Below are 10555 nucleotides of genomic sequence, written 5' to 3' on the forward strand. Positions count from 1 at the left end.
TTTGCAGCACTCTGATGTTAAACTCTCTGTCAGTGCCTGAGAAGTGAGTAATGCTTGTGATCCAGGTCTGCTAGCACAGATACTTTTGCAAAAAGCAAGAGCAGCATTTATGCTACAGCCCTCAGTATTATTCCCTTTGTGCTTGTAAATTAAGCAAACTTTTACTTTTAAAATCTTCCCAACTGATCCTGTTCTGTAACTAAACCGATCAGCCAGCGGTTTTGCTGAGGCACATTGAGGAGGTGTGAAAGGAAGAGAAAAAAGAAAAAAAGATAGTTGTTGCAAGGAATGACCCCGTGCATTCACTTGTAATGTTTTTACTGGCTTACTCTTTGATATAGAAGGGTATTTTTCCAGCAAAAAAACATCCAGGCAAAGTCTGTAGAGAGTATTTTATTATAAGTAAATAAAATGAAAATGCATCTCTTCACTCTGGATGCTTTTGAGCAGCTGCACATTTCACATTGATCAGGGCAGATTAAGAAAAAGAAGAGGTCACTGTAGCCTAATTTAATAATGCAAGTAGCAGTGGCTGCAAAGTTTTTCAGAATTGATTTTCATTTTTACTAAATTAGATCTTTTAGGAGAAAAACTGAAGATGTGCCAGTGTTAGATAATTCACTGCACTTTACAGTAAATGGTTCAGACTCTGCTTTTACCATGGCTTAGAATACACAGGGGTTTTGTTGAATTTTTTTTCTTTTAATGTTTTCTGGCTTCAAGCTGTGATAGCTTTTCCAGGTATACAGAAAGAAGTTCCTGGTTTTTTTCTTCCCTATTGCTACTACACATATTTTATAGTCTGGCAAGTCCTTAGTTCAATAACTTAGCTCCTTAAATAAACTCCTCTTCAGTAAATAAAATTGGCTGACCTTGGTGATATATTTCATTGAGAGAGATTTTCTAATTGCTCAGTGATTTTCATATCCCTTTTCAGGTTTATCTCTATTTTGTCAACGTATCAAAACTAGATGTGCTATTTCAGAGTCAGCAGCAATTCTAGATGTGATACCACATCTTTCCTCCTTGTGATTTCTCAGTTTGTACATCTGAGGTTACGGGAAAGTTAGGGTTTTTTGGGGGAGGGCCACTTCTTGGCAGTTGGTACTTCACCAACATTTTTCCTTTTCATTTTTCGTTTCCCAGGATAAAATCTCAGGTCAGGTAAGTATAGACTCCAGTCTTTGCTTTTAAATTAATGAGCTCATCAATGACCTTATTGAAATGCATGTTTGCTTGCCCCAGCTGCAACACGATCAGGTCACCCTGTCCCAGTATCTTCTCCATGTCATTATTTACCCTTCCCTCGTGTCATCTGTGAGGTTTATCAGCAATACTCTGCTTTCTTCCAAATCACTGATAAAAATGTCAAGTATTTAGAGTCCAGGATTAATCCCAGACAGACCCAAAATATGCCTTTGTAGACAGCTACATTATGAGGTGGTGGTGAGACAGCTTCACGTTCCAGAAAGTGGGGCATATAGACAGAAATTTCTTAAATCAAATGTAATTTCTGATTTTTTTTAAATTAAAAATTAATGTTGCATCAAACCCAAGAAGTTTCTTCTAAGACTTCTTTCACCTTTGCATTGTAGTTGCTAACCTGGCTGCAACAATGCTCCCTGGCTGTTTGGTGGAAGAGTTGGATGGGATAGTTCCCCAGAATTCCTCAGAGGTGTGAAAGCCTCAATGTTTCTGGGGTTTTTTTCTGAACATTTCCTTGTTTGGAGTTCTGTAAAACCCAGACTGGGTGGGCTGGTCTCTCAGCCATGGGAGTTGTTAACCACTTCTAAGAATCTCTGGTCATTTCCACGGCTTTGTGCATCGGGGTGGAAGGAAACGGCCAGTTTGGGGCATGGAGCCAGTGCTGCCAATTTTTGTAATTTTTCCCGATTTTTTCCCCCCCTTACTTGGTGTTTTCTCGAGTCATTCAGCCAGGGTGTCATATCACCATTTTTTACAAGTAATCAAGAGAAACAGAAAGAACTAGAAAGGAGGGTGCAGCCAGGTGGGGATCAGCCTCTTCTCCCAGGTAAACAGCAACAGGAGGGGAGGACACAAAGCCGGGGAGGTTCAGGCTGGCCACGAGCAAAAATTTCCCCACAGGAGGACGAGGAGCCATCAGGAAGGGCGAGGAGCCATGGAAACGGGTGAGGAGCCACGGGGAAGGGCGAGGAGCCATCGGGAAGGGCGAGGAGCCATCGGGAAAGGACGAGGAGATATCGGGAAGGACGAGGAGCCATGGAGAAGGGCGAGGAGCCATCGGGAAAGGACGAGGAGCCGTCGGGAAGGGCTGGCCAAGGGCTGCTGAGGCCAGCGCCTCCGGAAGAGGGCGACAGAACTACATCGCCCAGCGTGCCCCGCGCGAGCGGGCGCGGCGGGCGGAAGCGGGGCCGGGCCGGGTGCGAGGCGGCGGCGGCGGCGATGGGCGGTGGGTGCCGGGCCGGGTCGGGCCGGGCGGTGAGGGGATGTTGGGCGGAGACGGGAGATGGGGCTGAGGGCTCGGGCCGTTCTCCTGGGGTTTGCTGTCGGTCCACAGCTGCTGCCCCCCGCGCGGGGCTGCCGCCTGGGAGGCCCCAGACCCCCGGGGGCGGTGGCGCTCCGTGGGGATGCCCGGCCGGCCCGGCCCGGTGCTGGGCTGATCCTGCGGGACAGGTGCTCTTGGCCTGAGGGCTCTTCAAGTAATTTCCCCATTCCATCTTAGCTTTATTATTTTTTTTTTTCGTTAATGATAGCACTGGGAGATGTCTGTGAAGTAATTTCAGAGTAAAATGATGATGTCCAGCCATTCGGTTTGCTCTTTGATTGTAGGTCACTTGTTATGAACTGGTGGTGTGGAAGAAGCTGAATGAATGGAAGAGTCAGGGCAGAAAGGAAGTTTGCGTTTCATGCTCTCCGCTGGCCACAGGACACAAACAACGCTGTGCATCTGAAGAGACCTGGAATCATCGGAGCTGTGTGTCCTGAGGGACTCTGAGCATCTCTGAAGGTAAAAAAAGTATTTGGTAGCAATCTTTCCTAACGTTTTGTCAACCTGATCCAGCTTGGTGTTGTTTCCAGCCCTCTCCCCATATTTGCCCCCTCTTTCAGGCCTTCTAATCCCTTTGTGATTGCTGGCATGTTTCCTGAGAGAATGCCAGCGAATGCACCAGGGACTCTTTTGCGATGTCATGTAAAAGGAGTTTCTTAAATGTGGTGACCCGCTGTTGGCTGAAAGGAGTGACCTCAGCAACAAGATAAAAATATGCATGTTTTTGTATTCCCTTCTGCCATGGTACAGTAACTTCTTACAAAGACTGTCCAGTCTTCAGTCTTAGAGTTGATTTTTTGCCAGAATACTTGTTTTTGTTCCGTTCTCTGTTTTTTCTTTCCCAACTCTACTGACTTGTCTGCTTTGTTTTTCCCTTCTTTGAAGTGCATGCGATTTAGTCATTCTCCTGAGTATTGCTTCCAGTTTGGCCTTTACCTTCATTTTTTTGAGCTTTTTTCAAAAATTTTCTTAAAATGTAAAAATTTTTATGTGTCTCACTTCTTTTAAAAAATTAATATAATTGCAGTATCTCATTAAGCACTTTTGCCTGTTTACAACTACTTAGTGTTATCTTAAATTCATTGCATAGCTTAGTTTCAGCTGTAATTTGTCTGAAATAGCATCTTCTGCTAGGCAAAAGCATGCTGTCAGAGCTATATAAACATACCTGTTAAAACAATGAAGGGTCTTGTTGATAGCCTGTGGATAAAATGCATTTTTATTTATTATCAATCTTTATGTCCTTATAATTAGTGTAATCTTTGGTAATAGTAATGTTATTTTTTTCATAAGTAAGTTTATTCTAAAGCACCTCCTACACATTGTTCTGCACAGAATCTTTTGCAAAGCGTGGCATTAATCCCATAAACAGGCAGTGTGTTTCTTCATGGTCTTCTCTGGTCACTATTTCTTACTGGCTGTGCTCACTGCTTCCTTTGAGCTCAGCCTGGGGCTGGCAGGATGGTTTTCTCTTTTAAAGGACACCTCATTTAAGGGAGAGCTTGTTTCCTGTAGATGAAGATGCAATGGATATGCACAGTGAATTGGCAAGTCTTCTCCACTGACAGGAAAAACTGGTTCAACCTTTGCATGAAGTGTTGTGGAGTTCTTCATCTTTTCTGTAAGCAGTTGAAGTGTTTGGCAGAAGCACTGAGGGGACCTTTATTGTAAGGAATTGTGGGCCCACTCTTACCTTGCTTGTCACTGTCCTGCCCATACTGAAAGTAATTTTGGGACGAAGGCCACACAAAGCCACTCGCTAGATTTTGGGGTCTGTAGCCCCCTTGGCTGTTCTCTACCAATGCCTGCAGTAACATTACATGGACTGAGTGTCACTAGATTGCCATCTCCCACTTACCAAGTAGATAATGAACACAGGCCAAAGCTTTAATTTGCTGTTTGGTGATTAAGCCTTCATTTTGCTTATGACCTGTTCTTGGTTGCCAGCTGACATCAGCTCTGCCGTGTTCACAGCACATCAGCTCACAGAAGGCTGGTCCGGCATGTGGCTGTTTTTTAATGGTGATCTGGTAGGGGTAATGCCAGCAGCAGTGCTCTGTATGTGGCAGCAGGGATATTTAGCTGAAAGTAAGACTTTTGGGCCAGTTCTTTTCTTTCTCTGACTTAGGTATAAATTTGATAGGGCTTTGTCATTGTCAGCATTTATATTGAAAGGTAGTGACAACAGATCTGTGGCCCTGGTTACATTCCTTGTCACCAGCCACTACTCTGAGGATGGAGCTTGTGAGTTCTTGTGATCCTTCCACCCAGAGAGAACCCTTCCTAAAGAGAGGAGTGTTGCAGAGAGTTCCTCTTGCAGCAGATGTGATTGCAGTATAGTGGAAGATCCAGACCAGCCTGCTCAGCAGCCTGTTCTGCTGCTTGCTCAGAGAGTGATGTGCTCAGCTCTGAGCTCAGCTGGGCAGCAGCTTTGGCCCTGCAGGCGCCGCTTGCTCTGTTTGCTTCGGGGGCAGTGTGTGAAGGGGCAGGGATCCCTCAGTTGGCTCAGTGGGGCTGAATGGTGAGGTCAGATCTATACAACAGCTTGCTCTCCCTATCCCATATCCTGTGTGCCTGGAGCAAGTCACTGGGATATAGAAAGAGAGTGGAAATACATAACCAGGGATTAAATACTCCACAGAGAATTTGCTTCCAAGTCTGGGCTTGATTCTATGTTTTCCACATAAATAAAACTGGATATGATGTGTTCTCCCTCTCAATATTTCTATTATCTTATAAAAGTTCACAGTTTGTAGATTATTATTTAAGTAAGTTGTGGTATGCAAACTTTGCAGTATTTTAAATGGATGTTTCTTGTTAGTTCACCACAAATCAGTTCTATTCCTTCTCATTGCTAAGGATGCAATTCAAGGATGGATATTGCAGAGTGTGGCTCGTTTAATATGGAAATGAAGCATAGGAAATGATATGGGAACACATAATTTCTCCTCCTTGCAAGCCAGTTTCAGACAAATAGAGGAGCAGATGGAGAGGAAAAGAAATAAGAATGGTGCTGTTAACAGCAAACATTGATGCCTTTGAAATTCCCTTCTTTAATTTGCAGTTTGTTTCTTAGTTCATAATTTCTTACTGACAAGTCTGACTTGAAAAAAACCTCACTGTTTTTTCTTGTGAATGTTGAGCTTTAAGTCATTACTGTTTCCAGTTGCGGTTTCTTTAGTTGAAAGAAAGTAGAGCAAAATATTTTGATCAAAGTGTGTGGGAGAAGGGAGGAGACAAGCAAGAGACGAGCTGATTAGATAGTAGCTCCTACCACAGCCTACCTCTAGCTGCTGAGCTAGTTTCAATTTTTTTTTCCTATCAAGTGCCTCAAGCCTGATTCATAGTAATCCATAAATTTAATCAAGCACAGAAAGCACATGAGAACAACTGGCATCTGAGAGGAGTCCTTTGGTGCATTTCAGCCACAAAACATTTCTCTCATATTACAGTCAGTTACTCATTAAAATTATGGTATTGTCATAAGCATGTGTGATATTTGTGTTTTCCTCATGCCTCCTTTGACCCTGAATCTATGCCATTTGGGAGCATGACCCCACAAAGGATCCTAAGAGAGGGACACAGAGCAGAGGCCTTGTGGGAACATACGAAGGCCTTTCAGTTTTGTCCCATTGTTCCCATGAAACAGGGCACCCCCCTGCGTTGTTCTAGGTCTTCAAAAATACCATGGTATGTATTGTAGCATTATTGCAGCATTTACCATTATTTCCAAACTTGTCTTCCAGTGCTTCCTTCATGTTCTGTCTCTAGTGCCTAGATACATTTCTCTCTTCCCTAAAGGCATTCCAGCACCTTGGCATGGCTGCCCTTTGTGAGCAGCCTGGAAGGGCTTTTTCGGCATGCCTGTGGTTCTTATCTTTGCTGTAAACACAAGCTGTGGAAGCCATATGTGGTGGCAGGATAAAAATAACTTCTACTCTTGGTAATCTCTTAAGGAAAGCTAAGTCTTCTTCCTGGGCGTTGTGGAGGGAGTCTCTGACGTTCCCTACAGTCAGGATCACAAATGGCAGCGAGCTGTGTCATCTGCTTTGGGGATGAGTTGGTAGGGCGAGCAGCCAGTGCAGTGTGGCTGGGAGAGCACACTGTCCAGGAAATCATCCCTACTTGGAACTGGCAGATCCAGTGGATGCTGGCCAGCACTGAAGATTTTCTCAGTGTTCCTGGTTCCAGCAGGTAGGAAAAGGAAGGCCTGCATATCCTGAGGGGACCGTGCAGCAGGGGGCTGATGAGTATGGCGCTGCTGGGATAACACTGTAGCGTTGCTCACTCGTCCCTGTGTCCCCGGCCAGGGCGCCATGATGGATAACCGGTTTGCCACAGCGCTGGTGATCGCCTGCGTGCTCAGCCTCATCTCCACCATCTACATGGCCGCCTCCATCGGCACCGACTTCTGGTACGAGTACCGCACCCAGTCCCCAGCCGAGAACATGAGTGAGGCCGGGAGGAGCATCTGGGAGGAGTTTGTCAGCAAAGATGCAGATGAGAAGACGTACACGGATGCGCTCTTCCGGTGCAACGGCACGGTTGGATTGTGGCGGAGGTGCATCACTGTACCCAAAAACTCTCACTGGTACAGCCCACCAGGTATCTCCAGAGCAGTTATCACTTCCCTGGCTTCCCTGGAGTGCTGTGTGCTAACTTCCTCAGAACAGACTCATGCCACTTTGTTCCTCCAGAAGGCTTTTGTTTTGGTTGGTTGAGTTTTTAATGAAAGTCCAGATTTTTAAAGAAGCAAAGGGCAAAATGGTCTGTGGCTGTCACTGCTGCAGTTTCTGGGTTTGACACATGATACTTGATCTAAATTTAGTCTTACGAGCTTGACTTTTATGTTGTCTCAGCTGTCCAGTTGGGAATACCTTTATGGTTGCTCTACCAGTTACTGTCTTTTTAGGATAGATCCTGGGGTCCAGCAATGGAATAAAGACTACGTTATCGAGCAGGTGCTCATTCCTGTTAGCTAGTCATTCACTTGTTTCATGTCACAAATATCCCACCTTTGCCTCAGCACACTTTGGAATCCTTGAATGGATATAGAGGGAAATATTTGTATTATTTTTTCAAATCATTGAGGGATAAAATGTGTGGCAAACAATTATTTTAATTGCTTCAAAGTTAATTTTGAGTACTTGCTGTATGTGTGAACTCCTTCATTTTGAACCTTCTTAAAGACGTACTTTACATTTTGTAGAGAAAAAAACATGCATGAAATACTTTTTTTCTTCCTCTCTCATGAAAATACTTATTTTGGATGACAATTAAACTAGTTCTGCTCAATAGTATTCTCAAAGTAAAATCTGAGATAGAAACTTAGTGTAAAGAAGTAAATCCTTCATGTTCTTTAAATAGGCCTTTCTGTCCCATTTTTGATTTAACTGTTAGTATGAGACCACACTCTGCATATGGAGATAAGCAGACCTTAGTTAAGGGACCCTGAGCTCAAGACTATGTGACAACATAGTTCAGCATCATATGCCACCACATTACTTTGCCAGTATGTTACACATGGCACAATTATCTGTGGATAATCCATGGAAGCTTGAAGATTCTGCATGTTAGAATGCTTATCCCTTCGTGTAGTACCTCATAACAGACACATTGTGCCAACTACATCATAGGAAAACATATACAGATCTGTTTGGAGAGGTAATTTTTCTTTACAAATGGAACTCTGAGGAGCTTCCTAGCTCAAATTGTTGGGAAAGGAGGATTTGAAAGGGGGGAAGGAGGGTTGAGGGGAGACACCTAATGGCAGCTTTTTCTTTTTTTCCACCCCTAGAAACTGATATGACTACAAACTGCATCAGTTTCTCCCTCTCTGATCAGTTTGCAGAAAAGTACATAGAGCCTGGAAATCACAACAGTGGCACGGATTTGAATCGGACTTGTAAGTGTCTTTCACTTCTGGCAGATAAACAAGTAGAATTAAAAAAAGTTGTTTCTCAAATTCAGTCATTGGTGAGGAAAGCCTCTGTCTCTCTTGGTCTTGCTCACCATTTATTGTTTTTTGCAGTTGTGCAGGCAGTAGGTCAAAGTTTAAAAAGAAGACATAGATGTGTTAGCAAGGGTTTTGCCTATGAATGCAGGGATTTGTGAGTTACCAAATTAGGTTCTTTCTGTTTCAATGGAATCTTTGGTCCTTTTTGACTATGAATGTAGAATGTCTGATGAAGCAGAAACAGCAGTGTAGAAGGGAATGTTAAGATGGTGGGAGATCTTTTTCCAGCCCATTTTCAGCAAAGGTGACTGGTGTGGTTTCTTCCCATGCAGATCTCTGGCGGTTGCAGTTTCTCCTGCCCTTTGTCAGCATCGGCCTCATGTGCTTTGGGGCTCTGATTGGGCTCTGTGCTTGTGCCTGTCGCAGCCTTTACCCAGCCATTGCCACTGGAGTCCTGCATTTGCTAGCAGGTAAGTGTCCTGCCATCCTCCTCCAGAAGCTCAAGAGCAGCCCTGGAGCTCCGTGGGTGAGCTCACTGTGCTTTGCTGTTTCCCTCCCCAGGGCTGTGCACGCTGGGCCTCGTTGGATGCTATGTGGCTGGGATTGAGCTGCTCCATAGGAAGCTGCCTCTGCCCGAGGATGTGAAGGGTGAATTCGGCTGGTCCTTCTGCCTCGCCTGTGTGTCAGCACCTTTGCAGTTCATGGCAGCTGCTCTTTTCATCTGGGCAGCTCGCACCAACAGGAAGGAATTCACCCTGCTGAAAGCCTACCGTGTGGCTTAAGGGCTGCTGCTGCAGTCTGGGCTTTCCATGTTAGAACCACTTCTCCCCCAGCCCTTACTACTTTTTTGTTTCAGTCAGAATTTTATCATGTACTGCATGCTTCTTGCCAGTCAAGACAATTTTAGCCTGCAGGCCCTGAAGACAAAGATCTCTGGGCTAAATGACCAAAACCTGCCAGAAGTCTGCAGAACTTGAACAGGTTTTTTAATTGGGTTTTTTTAAGATTTGTGATTATTTTTTAAGCTACCTTTGGTTCTTGACAGTTCCCCTTAGTTAGATGTACATGCCCCTTCCTAATTTTATTACCCTGTCAGCCTGGAGGAAATAGAAGTGATGTTGTGTGTTGTGAGGTGGAAGAGAGACAAGGGAAGGTGCAGGTACGAAAGAATGGGAACCTCAGTGCACAAATAATACATAATCAGGAGCTGTCTGCTGTGTGACTGAAGCAGGCAGTATCTACAGGGAGCACCCAAGAGACATGAGGGAATTCAGAAAACTCTCTTATGGAAATACTGTAGCTGAATTAGTCTGTAGCTTGGCTCTGGATCTCCTGTTATCACTAGTTTGTGGCATTTTGTGGCATCTGCCAAAACTGCTGGAGGCAGAGCAGGCAGCTGTGGTGCTGCCTGTGCAGCACACCCTCCTGAAGGCACACTCTGGACTTGCTTCTGCCCAGGAATGGGATTAGATGGCCCTCATGGAGCTCTGTCCTGCTGTAGCTCCACTGCTTCCAGGACCCAGGCTAGTTTGGTATCTGCACTACACGTGATTGTGCACTCTAATCTTAATTTGTGGTGCTTTTGCTTGATGTGGAATAAGGCTTTCTTCTCTCTTGCTGAAAATGACCTCACAAGTTTTTTGGTTTTAATTTGGTTATTGTATGTGTGTATATGTACATATATAAACTTAACTTTTCTTAAACCTCACCTGTTTATCCTGTATAGCACACAACAGGGTTTTTTAAAAGGTGCTGCTCTTTTCCCCTCTTGTTTAAATTAAATAATAATAGTAATAATAAAGACTCAGAAATTTTCAGCATTGCATGAATCTGATGGGAGGGTGAGGGAATGGTCTAGAGTGGATTTTGCTTGGGGAAGGAAGAACCAGTGTCTAGATCTGTTTTCATGGAAATGTCACCAGAAACAATGACATTAGATCAGATATTTTAAATTAAAATCACTGCAACTCTAGCCAGACTAGGTGACATATCATACCTAGAAAACAATGTTCCAAGACTGAAGTGTTTAATTCTGAGGCCTTGGCTCACCTTGTTTCCTTACTTCAGGC

At 44.3% G+C, this 10555-nt stretch overlaps 1 protein-coding gene across 1 annotated transcript; it reads left to right on the plus strand.

Moving 5' to 3' along the window:
• Window positions 1-2376: 2376 nt before the first annotated feature.
• CLDND1 (claudin domain containing 1) lies at window positions 2377-10303 on the plus strand. Its single transcript, XM_064721891.1, has 6 exons — window positions 2377-2431; window positions 2812-2989; window positions 6841-7135; window positions 8328-8435; window positions 8819-8956; window positions 9048-10303. The coding sequence occupies exons 3-6, from the start codon at window positions 6847-6849 to the stop codon at window positions 9266-9268; spliced, it is 756 nt and encodes a 251-aa protein (XP_064577961.1). The 5' UTR covers window positions 2377-2431; window positions 2812-2989; window positions 6841-6846; the 3' UTR covers window positions 9269-10303.
• Window positions 10304-10555: the final 252 nt, after the last annotated feature.

The sequence above is a fragment of the Zonotrichia leucophrys genome, chromosome 1 (assembly GCF_028769735.1).
Source record: "Zonotrichia leucophrys gambelii isolate GWCS_2022_RI chromosome 1, RI_Zleu_2.0, whole genome shotgun sequence".
NCBI classification, from domain to species: Eukaryota; Metazoa; Chordata; class Aves; order Passeriformes; family Passerellidae; genus Zonotrichia; species Zonotrichia leucophrys.